Here is a 19,697-nt window from a genome sequence, read left to right as displayed (position 1 = left end):
AGATGGAATGATTTCAGGAATGAATGACTATCTGACATTAGAAAAACCAGATATCATGGGAATAGTAGAAACTAAATTAAAAAATACTCTACCACCAAATACTGTGGGACAAGACATATATAACTGTTGGACGAAGAATAGGAAGGAAAAACAGGGTGGGGGAGTATTATTTTTGACTAGGAAAGACTTAAATGTGACAAAGATAACAGAAGGAAAAAACAATGTAGAATCAATTATGATAAAAGTTGAAAGCAATTACATGAAAAGTAGAAAATTTGTAGTAGTGTATCTGCCCCCTAAAACACAGTCCTGGACAGAAAGCGATCATTTCAAACTGTTGGAAGATACAAAATATGAACTAATATACTTCAAGAAAGAGGAAATATAGTAATTGTTGGTGATTTTAATTCAAAAGAAATTTGTTGGGAAGAAATGAGAGTGAAGGGTGGAGAAGACCTCTGGGGCAACATGCTACTCAATATTACCATTGAATACACAATGACTTAGTGGATAAAGGAAAATACCAAATACATGAACAATGAGGAACCATTAATAGTGAATTTAATACTTATGACAGAACCTGAAATTGTGGACAAAATTGATTACAAAACTCCAATAGGAAAGAGTGACCATTCAAACTAAAAGAGCAAATTGACCTAAGAAGAAATAAGAAACATAGAATAGGAAGACTGTACAACAAAATTAATTTGAGAAACTTAAAAAATTCTTTCGTAATGCAAATTGGGAAAAATTCCTAAATGAAGAAACAAGGATGGAAAAGAAATGGAATATACTAAAAGAAATTTATAATGAGGGAGTGAACAAATATGTACCACAACAAAAGCAAGAGTATACATATAAAGCTGGTACAACAAAAAATGTAGTGAAGCTAAGGATAAAAGGGACAAAGCTTGGAAAAAAAATGAAAAAAGACAAAAAAATGAGCAAATGGCAAACATACATCAAACTAAGAAACAATTATGTAAAAATACACAGAGATGAAAAGAGAAACTATAAAAAAGAAATAATAGAAAAATGCAAGAAACACCTAAACTGTTTTACAGGTATATATATGGTAAACTAGAAAATAAACAAGAAACAGAAAAGCTGTGCCAGGGAAATTATGAATATACAGAACTAGAAATGGCAGAAATTATGCGCAATCATTTCAAATCAGTATTCACAATTGAGAACTCGCGTAACTGTGAGGGAATAGAGAGAAATCCACCCCATTGAAGGAGATAACTGTAACACAAAAGGAAATCAGGGAGCAAATAAAAAAACCTTGATGTCAGAAAATCGCATGGTCCAGATGAAATTGCAAATTGGATACTGAAAGAATGCATAGAGGAGTTAACAGATAAAATGTACAATATGATTAGATACTCAAAGAAGGAAAGGCACCACAGGACTGGAAAAATGCAAATATTGTACCAATAAATAAAGGAGGAAACAAGGAAAATCCAACCAACCACAGACTGGTCTCCCTAACAAGCACTAGCAAAGATATGTGAAAAAAATATCAAAAGTAGGTGGGTTAAACATCTGGGAGAAAAAACTATACTGAATCCAAATCAATTTGGATTTAGACAAGGAAGATGTACAACAAACCTAATCTGCTTCTATTTGAGACTAACAGAAATAATACAAGAGAGGGATGGATGGGCAGACTGTGCCTTTCTAGACCTACAAAAAGTATTTGATAAGGTACCACATAAGAAACTAATAAGTAAAATAGAATCAATAGGTGGCATCAGAGGAAAATTATTGGAATGGATAGAAGACTCTCTGAATGGGAGAAAAATGAGGTTAGTAATTAGAGATAAATACTGGAATTAAGAAGAAATGATAAGTGGTGTCCTGCAAGTTTCGGTGCTGGCTCCAATCATGTTTGCCATATATATGAATGGTATGGATGAAGGAGTAGAGTGTTATATGAATTTCTTCGCAGATGATGCAAAAATACCAAAGAAAGTAAGAACAGAGGAAGATTGTGAATCATTACAGTTAGACTTGGACAAAATCTGGAAATGGACTCAAAAGTGGGAAGTGAACTTCAATATCAAGAAGTGTAGTATAATGGAGTTTGGAAAAATTAAAAACAGAATATCAAGAAATTATAAAATTGGTGAAGAAAAAACAAAAAAATGAACTCGGAAAGAGACCTTGGAGTAATAATCAGCAAAGAAATGACACCGGACAAACATGTCAATAGAATAGTCGGAGAAACCTTCAACCTATTAAGGTCAATGAAAGTGTTATTTGACTATTTGGAATCAATGTTAATTCAATTAAACCATACCCGACCTCAAAAAAGTTGACCTTTTTTCATTCTGATATGATGAAGCCTGTCACCAAATGGACATAAATAGGTATGATTATGATGTTCCTGCAACATTAATGCCAAAAAATCAATGTTAAAGACCACTTACAAGGTAAAAAATATAATGAAAAAAGCAATCTTTTGTACCTACCAATGGTAAGGCTTGCAGCTGGTGTAGGGGGATGGGAGTGAGGAGGTGGTGGAGTGGTGGGGGCTTACTGACCCCCCTCTGAAGGAGGAGGTGCTCCTTCAGCTGGAGCGGCACCCTCATCAGGGCGCTGTCGTTTGGCACGAGGCTGGAAGAACTCTGTGATGGTTGCTTGCTGGCACTGTGTGTGCAGGAATTGGCAGTAGTGAGGCATGATCAGTTCATTGAATTGGCCTGTAACAGGGCTCACTAGAGTCTGGTCCAGGTGTGTGACCTCCATGAAATCGTAGAGCTTCCTCCACATTACACAGGCCTCCTTCACCTCCTCTGTGGTGTGGCCCTGAACACGTATGTCATCTCTCTCAACCTCTTGCTGTTCCCAGGCCAGTTTGGCAACCTGCTCCTGATGCAGCTCCTCCAGCTCCTCAGTGGTCATTTTATCCTTATGCTCCCCTACTAACTCCTCAACATCCCCATCCTCCATCTCCAGGCCCAGGTCCCTCCCTAACACAACGATGTCTGAGATGACCAGTGGACAAGCAGACTCAAAGCCCTCGAAGTCCCGCTCCCTGTCAAATGATGGCCAAAGCATCTTCTATGTTGCCTGTAGAGTCCTGATGGTAACCTGCTCCCAGCTCTTGCTAATCATCTTGACAAAGTGCAAGATGTTGAAGTAGGACTTCTAATATTCTCGCAGGGTTAGGTCTGTGTTGGTGGTAGCATTGAAGCAGTGTTCAAACAGAGCACGCATGTACAGCTTCTTGAAATTAGATATGACCTACTGATCCATCGGTTGCAGAATGGAAGTGGTGTTCGGAGACAGGAATTTAATTGTGATGAAATCCAGGTCTTGGGGAAGATGTGCCTGCATGTCAAGGGAATGTGCTAGGGCATTATCCAGCAGCAGGAGGCACTTCAGTGGCAGTCCATTCCCCTGCAGAAACTTCGTGATCTCAGGGCCGCAAGCCCCTTTGAGCCACTCCTGGCACAACTGTCGGGTTACCCATGCCTTCGGGTTGGAACGCCACATCACTGGAAGTCTGCTCTTCAGGACGTTGCCCCTCTTGAATGCTCGTGGCATCTCCAAATGATACACTACGAGTGGCATGATCTTGCAGTCACTGCTCACATTAAAACACAACATCACTGTAAGCCTGTCTTTCATAGGGGTATGCCCTGGCAAAGCTTTCTCCTCAGCTGTAATGTAGGTGCTGTTAGGTATCCTCTTCCAAAAGAGCCCTGTTTCATCATAAATACCTGCTGTGGCAGGTAGCCCTCATGATGCACCAGCTCCTCAAACCCCCTTGACAAACACCTCAGCTGCGTCCATGTCCACACTTGCCACCTCACCATGCCGTATTTACCTAGTTGTATTACATGGAAAGGGAGCTATGCTCGTGGTGACCCGTCTTTGTATCTCTCAGCATCAAGTTTTTTCTTAAAATCTTGAATAGTGTTTGCACACACTGTTTCTTTGTCCAATTTGTTCCAAGTATCTATCACTCTGTGTGGGAAGCTATTTTTTTTTTTTTAGATCTCTTCTCTAATTATTTTTTTTTAGTTTCTTTTCATGTCCTCTTGTTTTTCCATTGTCCCATTTCAATAAGTCATTTTTATCTAAGATTTCCATTCCCTTCATAATTCTATAGATAGTAGGTCTCCTCTTTCCCTTCTTTGTTCCAAAGTTGGTAATTCTATTTGGACAATCTTTGTTCATATGTCATTTTGGAAGGAGTTGGTGCCAGCTTTGTTGTTGCCCTTTATATTCTTTCTAACTTCTTTATATTCTTTTTGGTACTGGGTGTCCATAGTGTTGCTGCGTACTCTGTGGATGCCCGTACATTGCTGAAACTTCTCAAACCACCCCATACTAGCTGTAAAGGGCACTGAAGATGGTGTAAGTTGGCCATTTGTACCAGCCTGTTACCACTGCAGGTCGGCATACACTTGGCGAGTCCTTGAACAGATCATTCAAGCTGTCAATCTTATGCTGCTTCTCCTGTATCCACACAAGCAATAGCCTTTCCACCTCGTTCAACAAAGCTGGCCTCTTATGTGTGCTCACATACCTTATACCCTTAGACACATTAGCTGATAGAATTTTATCTTTATTTAAAATAATGGTTCTTATTGTTGACTCGGGCATACCAAGCTCTCTCAGCAGCTTACACAGGCGTAAACCTTGAGCAGCTTTGGCAATCACTTTCCTCTTTTTCTCAATCATGATGCTGGTTTTCTTATGAGCACAAGCTTCAGTAGGACTTCTCACCTGTTTTGGAGGCATTTTAAAGGCACAAACAGTACATTACCAAGGGGCAGGGACCGAAAGAAGGACCAGTCGTGCACACAACAAACAAAGATGGCAAGAGGAGACATGACACAGCGCATGAATGGTGACATCAGCAAGATGGCGGTGCAGGATTTGATTTTCTGCACAGTAATGGACACCAGTGTGCCCGCATAAATAGAAATTTTCCTCATAAAAAGCAACAAAATTTTCCCCATAATTTGACTGCATAAATAGAATTTCACGTACATAAGGGCATGTGTAAATAGAGGTACCATTGTATATATATATATATATATGCAAAATAACCACAGGAGAAAGGAAACTTGTAGACAGTAAGTACTTTCATATATTACATCTTCAGACTAAATGACAGAGATACAGAGTTGGGTTTGATATAAACTGAAGCTATGGTCATTTTAAATGTGATAAATTGGTAACCCAAATGGTTACCGGGATCTTTCCGCCAGATTGAGCCTTATGTGTTGGTCAGGTCAATAGGGGTAAGGTCATCCCCCCTCCTCACATTGTATTGTCTCCTCCCTTCCCCCCTATGGTTTCACCTGATACTTATATTTAAACCCAACTCTGTATCTCTGTCAGTCTGAAGATGTAATATACGAAAGTACTTACTGTCTACAAATTTCCTTTCTCCTGTGGTTATTTTGCATTTTTGTATCATGGTGATGTGATTGCTTGCATATATTATTTATATTTACAATTGGCTTATATTAATTCATTTATTTATTCATATTTGCATTTTTGTATCACGGTGATGTGATTGCTTGCATATATTATATATATTTACAATTGGCTTATATTAATTCATTTATTTATTTATATTTTTCTCTACAATTAGGAAATTCACAAGTGTGGAACCCCTGAAGTGAATGATTTACGAAATAAAATTGACTTGTACAAGAAACAGATCAGTTACTATCAACGCAAACTTTCAACCTTAGAAAAAGTTTCTGCAATTTCACAACATGCAGATAGCAAGTAAGTGATTTTTCAGTATTCAATATTTTGTCTATCTTTTTTGTTTCCATATTTGTTTTCACTGTGGTGACTCAGGCATCACAATATCTCTCTCTCTCTCTCCCTCCCTCCCTCCCCCCCTTCCCTCCTCTATCAATCCCTCCATCTCTCCTTTCCTTTCTCTCTCTCTCTCTCTCTCTCTCTCTCTCTCTCTCTCTCTCTCTCTCTCTCTCTTTCCCCCTCCTTCTCTTTCTCTTTCACTCTCCTTCTCCCTCCCTCCTCCCTTACCATTCCTCCCCCTCCCCATTCCTCCTTCTCCATTCCTCCTCCCTCCCCATTCTTCTTCTCTCCTCATTCCTCCTTTCCCATTCCTCCTCCCTACTCCCTCTCTTCCACTCCTTCCCCTTCCCTCCCTATCTCTTTCTCTCTTTCTCCCTCTCTCTCTTCATCCCTCCCCATCCCTCTTTCTTCCTCAATCTCTCTCCCATTCCTATTCTGTCCCTCTCCTTCTCCTTCCCACCCCCACCCTCCTCCTTCCCCCACTTTCTTCCCCCTTCCTCCCTCACTCTCTTTCTCCCTCTGTCTCTCCCACTCTTCCTCTTTTCCTCTCCCCCTCTTTCCCTCCCTCCCTCTCTCTTTCCCTCACTCTCTCTCTCTCTTTCCTCTCACCCACTCTCTCTCTTTCTCTCTCTCTCTCTCTCTCTCTCACCCACACTCTCTCTCTCTTTCCCACTCTCACCCTCCCTCCCTCTTCCTCCTTCTTCCTCCCCCTCTCTCTTCCTCCCCCATCTCTCTTCCTCTCCCCCCTCCTATCTCTCTTTCTAGCTCTCTCTTTCTCTCTGTGTTTGTGTGTGTATGTGTATTCACCTAAATATCATAAATAAGAAAGGAGCAATGCTCGTTGGGTCCCATCTTCTATTCTCTAATTTTCATACTTAGCCTCAAATTCATGTACAGTTCCAACCTAATCTATACCCTTGAATTCCAATTATCATATTTTCTTTTGAACTCATGTATTGTTTGGGCTTGGGCTATATCACTTCCTAAGCTATTCCAAGTATTGATGATGGAGATGGTTCATCTCACAACACATTTTTATTGTTGATATTCAAATTTGATATTAGTTTATGCACTGTATATTGCTGCTTTGCTCATTTTTTATTAATAAATGTATAGATTAAATAATGATATGATTTAGGGAAAAGTCATGGATCCCAAAGATAGGGGCCCACTGTATTTACCTAGTTGTATTAACCTAGTTGTACTTATGGAAAGGGGAGTTATGCTCGTGGTGTACCATCTCTATATCTTACAAAGGCGGAGCTTGCCGACAGGAGACCTTTTGGCCCATATCTAGGTCGGATGCGAAAAAAATCATAATAATGATAAAATAATAAATAAAAACTATAACAATGTAAGTAACAAATAAAATACATAAATAAATGCATAGGTATAGTTAAATAATAAACAAACAGATAAATAGTAAATGATAATAAATTGACATATAACTAATAATAAATGAAAATCAGACAGACAAATGATAACAAAACAAAAACAAATAATATAAAATAAATTATATTCATTACAGCATCTTGCTTAGGTGTTTATCTAAATGATTCTTAAAGCAAAGTTGTTTCTACCTACTTCCAAATTGAATCTATTTCCGGACAGTTTGAGACCATTGTTTCTTGTCTGATTCACATTCAATGTGAAAATTTTGTCACTTTTGGTGTTGTCAATTCCCTTTAAAATCTTAAAGACCTGTATGAAGTCACCTCTGAGTCTACGCTTTTTTAAGGAAAATGGATTAGTCGATTTTCGTATGATTTATTTTTTATATTTGGAATCAGTTTTGTGGCTCGCCATTGTACTTTTTCCAGTGTCTAGTTTGCTCTTAAATTCATGTATGGTTTTTTGCACACACTAATGTTTTGTCCAGTTTGTTCCATATGTCCACCATTCTGTGAGTTTTTTTTTTTTTTTTTTTTTTTTTTTTTTTTTTTTTTTTTTTTTTTTTTTTTTTTTTTTTTTTTTTTTTTTTTTTTTTTTTTTTTTTTCCCTATGTCCTCTTGTCTTTCTTTTGTCCCAATATAGTAAGTCATCTCTATCAAGGACTTCTGTGCCTTTCATGATTCTGTAGATGGTCAGTAAGTTGCCTCTCTCTTTTTTGTTCCAAAGTCAGTAATTTCAATTTAGCCAGTCTCTCCTTATAAGACAGAGGAAGTGAACTTGAGGGGATGACTGAGATTGAGATAGATGGATGGAGGGGGATGAGGCACTGAACGAGAAGGGAATGTCTGTTGAGCAAGGAAGGGAGAGGGCAGGAGATAGGGAGGAGTGGAAAATGACTGTATGGATGACACTCTTATGCAAGGAAGGAAGGGATGGGGGGAGTAGTGGGTGCTTATGTATTTACCTAGTTGTATTATAGGTGAAAGTTCAGCGGTTATGCCGTTGATGCCATCGTATGTGGCTATTGAGTCCTATTTGGGAGCTGCATATTTTGCCACTCAGTTGGCATGGCTGTTGTTCCCTGGGAGGCTGGTCTCCCTCCACATGCTGGTGTCGTCGGGTGTGGTTTTCTGCTCTCTTCAGGGACTGGACATCATTCAATCTCTTGATTACTCTGGCACATACAGTTTGTCAGGTCATTTTGTCAGCAGCCAGAGCCTCCAGCTCTTGGGTTTCTATGTCACTTTTCTTTAGTAGTTCTTTGGTATAGTCTTTGTACCTCTTCTTTGGGCCACCCATATTTCTATTGCCTTTAGCAAGCTGTCCATAAAAGGATCTGCAGTGGGAACCAATGTTCTGGTATTCTTATAGTGTGACCCAACCAGTGGTGTTGTTGTGCCATGGTAGTATCAATGCTGGTTTGAGTACGATGGTATAGTTCATCTTGGCTGATCTTATCCTTCCACGATACACCAAGAAGCTTATGGAGACATCTGATGTTAAAATTCTCTAAGATGTAGTTCTGGTAGTTGTACAGGGTCCATGTCTCTGAGCCATACAACATAGTAGAGATAACTACATCCCTGTACACAGCAGCCTTTGTGTCAGTTCTAAGGTTGTTAGAGAAAGCTCTATGTATATGTATAATAACATAAGAAAGAGACTGCAAGAGATCATATGACCTACACTAGGCAGTTTCATGTCCATTACCACCTGTCATCCCCTTCCATTAAGCAATCTAACCTTCTCTTAAAACAACTTATAGTTTCAGTGCTCACTACATGGTTACTAAGTATATTTTATTCATTGATCACTCTATTGGTAGACCAGTTCTTGCCTATTTCCTTTTTTAAATCTAAATTTTTCCCATTTAAATCCATTACTGTGAAACCTGCCTTGTTGTCTTAATATGATGACATCTGCATCTCAGTTGTTAAAGCCCTTGATCCACTTGAACACCTCTATTTGATTACCCCACACTATGCATCTTTCTAGAGAGTGTAGAGTAAGGTGCATAAGCCTGACCTCGTAAGGTAAATTTCTGAACCCATGTATCATTTTGGTCATTCTCCTACATACTGATTCTTGTGAATTTATATCCACTATGACAGAGACCACAGTTGTACTGCACATTCAAGGATGGGTCTAACACCAGATAGAGTTTGATAACTATCTCTGCACTTTTATTCATAACCATCTTAACAATGAAACCTAATGCTTTGTTAGCTCTCTTCCTGGCTCTAATGCACTATTTCCTAGATTTAAGGTCGGTACTCACTAGAACTCCCACGTGTCTTTTGCACTCATTTTTCTCATAAAAGGTGTTATCAAAGCTATATCTACTTTCTGGGTTGTGTAAACATATAGTTAATACACTGCACTTTGAGATATTGAAGTCCATTTGTCATTTCACTGTTCATGTGAAAAAAAATTAAAATCATCCTATAATATCCCAGCATCTCCTGACCTGATTTGGCATCCTATTTTAGTGTTGTCCACAAACTTACTAACATCACTAATAATTCCATAGTCCAAGTCATTTAAATACATAATGAATAATAAGGTACCCAAAACCAAGCCTTGGGGAACTCCACTAGTAACACCCCACATTTAGATTTTATACTGTTAATGGTGACCCACTGTTTTCTGTCACTGATCAAAGCTCAAATCAATTCAAACACTTTTCCTCCTATGCCATGGGTTTTGACTTTATTTAGTAATCTCTAATGAGACACCTTATTGAACGCTGAATCCATCCAGACTTCATTGTTTTTAATTGGGCCTATCCTTTCCTTACACAGCATTTTGTTCTGTAGAGATGAAAGAACATACATACATATACCAAGGCTTTTTCCCCCTTCCAAGGGAGGTAGCCAAAAAGATGAAAGAAGCCCTTTGTATTTACCTATTTACCTAGTTTTATTATATGGGAAGGGAGCTATGCTCATGGTAACCTGTCTTTGTATCTTTCAGCATAAAGTTTTTAATTAAAATCTTGAATAGTGTTCACACACTCTGTTTCCTTATCTAATTTATTCCAGGTATCCACCACTCTATGTGGGATTTTTTTTTTTTTTTTTTTTTTTTTTCAGATCTCTTCTGTAGTTATCCTCTTTCTCTTCTTTGTTCCAGAGTTGATAGTTCCAATTTGGAAAATTTTTGTTTGTATGTTAATTTGGAAATACCTGTAGTTGGTGCCAACTTTGTCGTTGCTCTTTGTATTCTTTCTAATTTCTTTGTATTCTTTTTAGTACTGGGTGTCCATAGTGTTGCTGCATACTCCAGTTTTGGTCTTATTAGTGTAACTAATATTTTTAAAATAATTTCCTCATCCAAATAGTCAAATGCCACTTTCATTGACCTTAATAGGTTGAAGGTTTCTCTGACTATTTTATTGATATGTTTGTCCGGTGACATGTCTTTGCTGATTATTACTCCAAGGTCTCTTTCTGAGTTCACTTTTTTGACATCTTCACCAAATTTATAATTTCTCAATATTCTATTTTTACTTTTTCCAAACTCCATTATACTACACTTCTTGATATTGAAGTTTACTTTCCACTTTTTAGTCCATTTCCAGATTTTGCCTAGTTTTAACTGTAATGATTCATGATCTTCCTCTGTTCTTTCTTTTGTATTTTTGCATCATCTGTGAAGAAATTCATATAAGATTCCACTCCTTCATCCATGTCATTTATGTATATGGCAAACATGATTGGAGCCAATACCGAACCTTGCAGGACACCACTTATCATTTCTTTCCCATTCAAGTATTTGTCTTTAATTACTACCCTCATTTTTCTCCCAGTCAAATCTTCCATCCATTCCAATAATTTTCCTCTGATGCCACCTATTGGTTCTGTTTTTCTTATTAGTTTTTATGTGGTATTTTATCAAATGCTTTTTGTAGGTCTAGAAAGGCACAGTACACCCATCCATCCCTTTGTTGTATTATTTCTATTAGTCTCAAATAGAAGCAGATCAGGTTTGTTGTACATGATCTTCCTTGTCTAAATCCAAATTGATTTAGATTCAGTATATTTTTTTCTTCCAGATGTTAAATCCATCTACTTTTGATGACTTTTTCATATATTTTTGCTATTATGCTTGTAAGGGAGACCGGTCTGTAGTTGGTTGGATCTCACATGTCTGGCAGCCTTAACAGTTTTCTAATTTTGAAATTTTATCCATTAATGTTATATACATTTTGTTCCAAGGGTAAGTGAGTTAGAGGCAAGTGTGAAAGAAATGCGAAGACAACAGGAGGACTTGAAAATCCAGCTGCATGAAGAAACGCATCGGAAGGAAGCCCTTGAACAACAAATAGCTCTAGACCAAAGAAGAATTAAGGAATTAGAAGCAAAAATGAAGGTAACTTTTCTTATATTTTTTGTACACGGGGATTTTTGTTATATTCCATCAAAAAGTTCCTTTTTTAATTGGGTGGTAATAAAAATGTGGTGGAACTAACAATAGGTTCTTCCAAATAGTGATCCTGTAAAATGAACATTTGAGAGAATTTTTGTGATGGAAATGTTCAAAACCTATGAACATCCTCACCTCCATATGGAGGTGCAGCACTGAAGGGTTGGCATTCAGTGTCTGGACAAGGCCCAAGATCTCATTCAATTTGATGTATTTGCACCCACTTTTTCCCAAGAGGATAACTTATAACCATTGACAGTTCCATACCCCAACCTTGTGCTAACCAATAACAGAAACATACCCATACTAATGCTACACAGGCAGTAGTCCAACATTTCTTCCTGGAGAGATCTGTGAGTGCACATGAAAAAAGTTGCTGGTTACTGTGAAGTTATTAGTTTCCAGTCAGTGAAACTTGAAATAGTGTGGAAGGGGACAGGGTGACACTTTACCCCTAAGGTGCTGAGATGGGAGTGGTGGCTAAATGGGATTTATGATGTGGATATGTGCTTTGACCATGTCACCCTCTCATAAGGAGGAAAGGCCTTTGGGATACTGTATGTAATGTATATTTACCTAGTTGTAGCATAAAGGAAGGCACTGTATGAGGTTTTGCAGATATATGGGATTGGGGGAAAGCTGTTAAGGTCAGTCAAGAGTTTGTATGAGAGTAATAGAGCCTTGTCAGAAAGGGAAATGGAAAGAGTGAGTGGTTTGAGGTAAAGGTAAGACTGTGTCAGAGTGAGTGTGCATGAAGAATGTCGGTGGCTACTGTGAAGTTGTAAGTTTCCAGTCAGTGAAACTTGAAATAGTGTGGATGGGAGGGGTGACTAAATGGGATTCATGATGTGGATGTGTGCTTTGACCATGTCACCCTCTCATAAGGAGGGAAAGGCCTTTGGGATACTGTATGTAATGTATATTTACCTAGTTGTAGTATAAAGGAAAGCACTGTATGAGGTTTTGCAGATATATGGGATTGGGGGAAAGCTGTTAAGGTCAGTCAAGAGTTTGTATGAGAGTGATAGAGCCTGTGTCAGAATGGGAAATGAAGAGAGTGAGTGGTTTGAGGTATTTACCTAGTTGTATTATACAGGAAGGGAGCTTTGCTCATGGTGACCCATCCTTATATCTTTCAGCATCAAGTTTTTTCTTGAGTACGACCAGTTATTGTTATATTGTCAAGATATGGAAATGCACACTGTAAGTTTTCTTCTTTCAGAAGCTTATCCATGGTGCATTGAAAGACTGCTACTCCATTTGTCACTCTGAAGGGAACCCTACAAAATTGATATAGGTGTTCATTGGCCTCAAGAGGGGTGTATTTCTTATCTGATTCTTTCAGTGGAATTTGGTGATATGTGCTTTTCAAGTCAAAAGTTGAGAACACATGTTATATTGAGAGTTCATTCACCATAGTGTCTATTCTTGGCAATGGATAAGCATCTAGCTCTGTATATAGATTCACAGTTTCTGAGTAACTAACACACATCTTCTTCTTATGTTGATTCATTAGATCCTTCACTACCACAACTTGGGCCCTCCATGGGGATAAACTAATTTCAGTAATACCCTCAACAAGCAGATGGTTTGTTTCCATTTCAATTAATTCCTTGTCATCTTTACCAAGTGGTCTAGAAGCCACTCAAATTGTGTGCAATTTTACAGCAAGTGCAGTCAGATACTGATGCTGCTAGAAGTAGTTGGCTAACAGAGGAGGAAGAAAGAGTCCTTCAGCTGCGACAAGCAACAGAACAGCTTCAGGAACAAGTCAAACAAAGGGAAGAAGCTGTCAAGCAGAGGGAGAGAATGCAAAAAGAGAAGCAAAGATTAGTAGAAACATCACGAGCCACTAACCAGGTTAGTTAAATTGGTTGCTTGATGATATACAGTTTCTGTATTTTGTAGATATTTTTTTATATCAGTAGATTGGTCATCATACTATGTTGGCCCATGTGGGTCTGTAGCCTATGTATAAATGTCCATAGATCATTTATTTACTTATATCAGAGTGAGGATATTGTTCTTTAATCATGTCTTAATTGAGCTATTCTTCATTGTTCTATAATTTTCTCATTTTGGCTTTACCCGCAAAATTTATTGAAGGTAGAAATTTTGAAATTTCACTCACTGCTAGGGAGAGATCATTCAATCCATTTAAAAAAGAAAAAAAAAAAAACATAAGTCACGTGGAGAAGTATTGTATTCTAGTGTGGGGATAGTCAGTGTGGGGCATTGTAGTAAGAGGTGTTCTGTGTGTTGATGGGGAATGTCCTACATAGTACAACAGTAGCATCAATGCCTTGTGGTAACCAATTGCATAGCCAATAGTTCAAGTCCCAGTGGCAGAGCCAGTTAATCCTTTTCTCGAAACTTCACACACTTGTCAGATGGCTCTCCAGAATAAAAGATTTGATGGAATTAAGGCTATGTAATGTACCATACGAATTGACATTGGATAATTGTTAGGACAAGTTCCAGAGCTCTGCTTTTGACTATCCTGCATGGTACAACAATAGCATCATTGCCTTGTGGTAACCAGTCATACAGCCAATGATTCAAGTCCCAGAGGTAGAGGTAATTAATCATATGTCAAAATTTTATACAGACGCTCCTCAACTTACATTTTAGTTAGGTTCCGAACGACCGAACGTAACGTGAAAATGAACGTAAGTTGTTACTGTACTATACATCCATAAATTCTATTACCGTATCTTATAAAACACCCCTAAATCATTAATTATAAACATAACATTATAAAATAATAACATTAATTTCAAATAAATTAAATTCATGCAACATAAATTGAGATGTGGAGGAGAAGGAGGAGGAGGAGGAGGCAAGGCACGTTCAGTCTGTCGTTTGTGCCATGTAAACAATGGACACAGCGTCATGCGTAAGTATTATTTGAACTACGGAGAGCGCGCTAAACTAAAAAAATCACTCAAAAAAAAAAAATACTTTTTTTTTACAGTCAGTTCAAACGTAAAATCAAAAAAACGTAAAATGAATGAACATAAGTAGAGGAGTGTCTGTACATACACAGACCAAGATTGGAGTATGCTGCAACACTATGGTCACCCAGTACCAAAAAGAACATAAAGAAATTAGAAAAAATTCAAAGAGCAAGAACAAAGATGACACCAATGCTCTTCAAATTGACATATGAACAAAGATTGAACAAACTCGATTTACCAACCCTGGAACAAAGAAGAGAAAGAGATCTACTAACCATCTACAGAATTATGAAAGGGATGGAAGTCCTTGATAGAGATGATTTACTAAAGTGAGGTAAAAGAAAAACAAGACATTAAGAAAAAATAAAAAGGATAGTTACAGAAGAGATCTGAAAAAGAATAGCTTCCTACACAGAGTGGTAGATATCTGTAACAAATTGAATGAGGAAACAGTGAATGCAAAAACTATACAAGGAATAAAGATCAAACTGGATGCTGAAAGATACAAAAGCGGGTCACTACGAGCATAGCTCTATTCCCGTAAAATACAACCAGGTAAATACACACTTATATAAATGTAGAAGTGAGGGATCATTGGATATGACAAAAGCTTCGGGACCTAACAGAATCTCAAACTAGCATTAACCCTTAGCATACAATGACGCAGTCATCGGCGTAATGTGGCATGAATGGGTGTCATGCTGGTGTTAACATCCTTATTATATTTATTTTGTAGTTGTAGCTGAATGACCCCCATATTCTGAGAACAGACTTGATCACGTTTTCTGTGGTTATCTAAATTCAGGGTGAAAGAGAATGAGTATTACATCTGTAACTTTGTATTTTATAATGCCTGTATTGTGATGCATCATCAAATCATTGTACAGATTGACCTCTCATTAACGGACACCGCATTACCGGATATCAGATACAACGGACAAAATCCGCTGGTCCAGTCCGACAGTCCTAAATTTCGCGGGTAGGGCGAATGTGTCCATTAGTTCAGCGTTTGTCCGCTGAGTGGCTGATGGCATGATGGCATGCACTTTGTTTTGTTTACTACTGTAGTTAACAAGATCGTGATCAGTGTGGACGTTTGGACGTTTATTAGCTGTGTTTGCGGTGTTTTCACTGTGTTTTTGGTGTTTTTTGGTGCTATTATTTAGTGCTGTGCAATCATTATGCCACCCAAAAACCACTCCAAATCAACATTAACGAGAGGTCAATCTGTACATCAGGCAGCTGAGTACAACAGGAACATGAGTATTCAACTTGTATTGAAAAAGTTAAGGGTCATATTGCAAGAAATACCTGTAGAATGTCATTGATTCATTCTATGCTAGTGTGCATATGTGCATGTGCATACGTTAGCCACTTGATGTCAGATCTGTAAGTAGCAACAGACACCTATTGTTTGACATGACCCACAGTCAGTTTGGGTTGACCTCAGGAATCAACCATCAAGCCATCTGCATCCCAAATGGGGAGTCAGCCATACAATGTTACCATACAATAACTGCTAGCGTAATTTCATCACTTCATATATGTAAAGATGTATAAAGAGTTCAATTAAATACTGAGTGTCCATACTCAGTTCCATAATGCACATAGATATAAATAAACAGACAGAAGATGTTAGAATTATAAGTTATGAAATATTGTTGGCATTCACCACCATTTAAATTCTAAGTGTAAAATAGATTATTGGCAACTACCACCATTTTCTGTGTCACCTCCATTAATGGAAAGCACTAGTCACGGAGGGGACACAATAAAGACCAAAAGCCATGAATAGTTTCTGCAACACCTCCAACCAATGTAGGACAACACAATTGTACACTCTGGTGGCTCGTGGATTCGATATTCATCACTACATCTTCCCTGGGATTCAACATTACATTCCCATGAGGCACCAAAGTGGATTTCACACGCTGAAGAGATACATCAGAAATCTACACTCTGGCCAAACATAGCCACTACTTAATTCTATACTGAGCTTTATCAAGCATCATACTATAGGGCAACACTCTTTGCTGCATCATCCAACATTCTACTACAAAGCAATCCCCCATTGCTACATCGTCTAACATCCCACCGAGAGAAAATCCACCTTCACTGCATCGCTCTCACGAGAGAGACATTGCAAAAAGGCCATCTACAAAAATGCACATAGCACACATCACCCCCAGTTATTTCCTCATTCTACACTTACATCTTCAAGCATCATACCTGCACAGCAAGTATTTGTCAGTCCATCGCACGAGCCTATGAGACTCAAACCTTGCCAGCAGTAGCCTACAAAGACTTGTTCCCATTCCTGAAAACAGCAAGAGTTGTGGAACATCAAACTAAGGTTTAAGAAGAAAATAGGCAAAAACTGGTTTGCCAGTAGAATGGTTAATGAATGGAATAGTTTTGGTAAGCATGCATTGAGCATTGAAACTATTGGTTGTTTTAAGAGATTAGATAACTTTATGGATAAGGATGATAGGTGTGTGGGGAACAGTCCCCTACATGTGCATCTACGTGACATTTTGGCTTATAGTATCATCGCTGCAGAAATGGGATGGACAGGGAATTTATATGTTGTGTAGAAACAGCTGGCCTCTGGCCTTATGTTACTATTGTGTATATTAAGTCCATATTACACCTGTACTACAAACATTTGTATCCTCATGAAAGCACAACCTAGGCCCTGCCAAGCCATGTTTCGGTGAGGCTGGGTCTTTTGCTACTTTAGCGTACCCCAGCTGTTTATATAAGGAGCCAAGTTTTGGTCTCCATGGACAGTTCTCTACAGTACTTGTAACTATGGAGCTAGACCCAAGGCCACACAGTCAACATTGCGGTTGGGTAGCCTCGGAGCTCGACTGCCTGTCCCAGCCTAGGTCAACACTCACACTATTCATAATAAAGCCAAGAATCTCACTTGATCTTCATTCACTCCCTTGTCACCATAGTCCAAGTAACGTTTGCGAAATGTTACATTGGTGACCCTGGGAGTTTTGATGTGATTGCACCCAGCCTTCTGATTGGTTATTTGACATGCTACGATCAACAGCGATGACCAGCTTCTGCGGCCTACACACCACTAATGTCACACCGATGAGGAGGTTATCGCTTCCACTGATGTCACTCACGGCCACTCCCTGCAATGGATGTCATGGTTGCCGTAGATCGACGTCACTATTTCAGGGAAGCCGCCGCTTCCAACATTGCTGTCTGCACCACCTCCAGGGAGTTCCCACTTCCACTGACGTCACTCATGGCCTCTTCCCCGCAATGGACATCACAATCAACAAAGATCAACGTCACTATTTCAGGGAGCCACCGCTTCCAACACTACTGTTTTTGCCGGCTCCAGGGAGTTCCTGCTTCCACTGATGTCGCTCATGGCCTCTTCACCGCAATGGATGTCAAGATTGATGCTGATCGACGTCGCTACTTCAGGGAGCCACTGCTTCCAACACTGCTGTCTGTGCCGTCTCCATGGAGTTCCTGCTTCCACTGATGTCGCTCATGGCCTCCTCCCCACAATGGATATCATGATCAACACAGATTGACGTCGCTACTTCAGGGAGCCACCGCTTCCAACACTGTTGTCTGTGCCGCCTCCATGGAGTTCCCGCTTCCACTGATGTCGCTCATGGCCTCCTCCCTACAATGGACATCACGATCAACACAGATTGACATTGCTACTTCAGGGAAGCCACCGCTTCCGCCATCACCACTGCCACCAGCGCCACCTCAGGGGGTTCCTGCTACCACTGACACCCACAGCCTCCTCCCCACTTGGACGTCATGATTCCATGATTCGCAGGGGAAGGAGAGTAATGTGGTGAACAGAGTCCCCCACATGTGCATCTATGCAACATTTTGGCTTATAGTATTGTCACTGCAGAAATGGGATGGACAAGGAATTTATATGTTGTGTAGAAACAGCTGGCCTCTGGCCTTATATTACTATTGTGTAGATTAAGTCCATATTGTGCCTGTACTACAAACTTTTGTATCTGAAAGCACAACCTAGGCCCTGCCAAGCCATGTTTCAGTGAGACTGGGTCCTTTGCTACTTTAGCGTATGCCAGCTGTGTATATAAGGATCCAGGTTTTGGTCTCCATGGGCAGTTCTCTATAGTACTTGTAACTCAATGGAGCTCGACCCAAGCCACACGGTCAACTTTGCAGTCGGGTAGCCTCAGAGCTCAATCACTTGACCCAGCCTAGGTCAACACTCGCACTAACCATAATAAAGCCAAGAATCTCACTTGAGCTTCATTCATTCCCTTGTCACCATAGTCCAAGTAATGTTCACAAAATGTTACAGGTGGTAATGGACATGGAACTACATAGTGTAGTCCTTATGGTCTCTTGCACTCTCCTTCATTCTTATGTTCTCATGTTAGTTATGGGCAAAACTGGTGGCAGTGGTTGGTTTCTTGAAGGCTGTAGATTTTCTAAAGACAGAACTGGGGCCATAGTTGATTGATGTACTTTTATTATGAGGTTAATATTTTTTTTCCAATAATTTGCTTATTATTAATTTACTTCACAGGGACAAGGCTGTGAGAGTGACTGGGAGGCGGACTTGAATCAACGCTTGGAGTCTGACTTAAGAGAAGAAATATCTCATCTGAGAACTGCTCGTGATTCATTAATGGTGAAAAGGCAGAAGTTGGATAGAAGAATACATAGAGTAAGTTATATAGTTTGAATAATATGAGAAAAATATATATAAGCATAACTGGTGAGAACAGAATTTATTTGAATTTGTAGAAGAGTACAATTATTTTTTTTATAAAATAAAACTTAAATATAAGCATGTATATTAAAAAGATAATTCTTTTAAATCTTTAGAGAAGGCAAAGTGCTATTTTTGCCTTCTTTTTTCATTTATTGCTTTTGGCTTCAAGGTCATGTGACTTCCAGTGCAATTTTATAAGACTCTATGCACATAAGTAAGATTGATGCAACCTAAGAAAATTATTAAATATATTTGCAAAGGTTTGATTAGGAAAAACTTAATATGGTTTACTGATTGTAAAGATCTTTCTCCTTTCCACCACATCCAAACTGATCTAGGGGGAGGGGGTGGGGGGCATGGAGCAAAAATACCTCCACAAATTG

The 19,697-nt window shown here is 39.0% G+C and overlaps 1 protein-coding gene across 2 annotated transcripts in view; it reads left to right on the top strand.

The window, feature by feature from the left end:
• The window catches only part of cos (kinesin-like protein costa), a 148,375-nt gene that overhangs the window by 90,860 nt on the left and 37,818 nt on the right, over window positions 1-19,697 (top strand). For both annotated transcript variants that reach the window (XM_076209564.1, XM_076209565.1), the window contains 4 exons: window positions 5,618-5,757; window positions 11,406-11,559; window positions 13,282-13,473; window positions 19,126-19,266. In XM_076209564.1, coding sequence (XP_076065679.1) covers window positions 5,618-5,757; window positions 11,406-11,559; window positions 13,282-13,473; window positions 19,126-19,266 — 627 coding nt within the window. The remainder of the gene's footprint in view (window positions 1-5,617; window positions 5,758-11,405; window positions 11,560-13,281; window positions 13,474-19,125; window positions 19,267-19,697) is intronic.

This window comes from Oratosquilla oratoria, chromosome 26 (assembly GCF_046742065.1).
Source record: "Oratosquilla oratoria isolate Oo_2021 chromosome 26, ASM4674206v1, whole genome shotgun sequence".
Classification (NCBI taxonomy): Eukaryota; Metazoa; Arthropoda; class Malacostraca; order Stomatopoda; family Squillidae; genus Oratosquilla; species Oratosquilla oratoria.
Note: the sequence above shows the minus strand (reverse complement) of the source record. Positions and strands in the feature narration are given on the sequence as shown.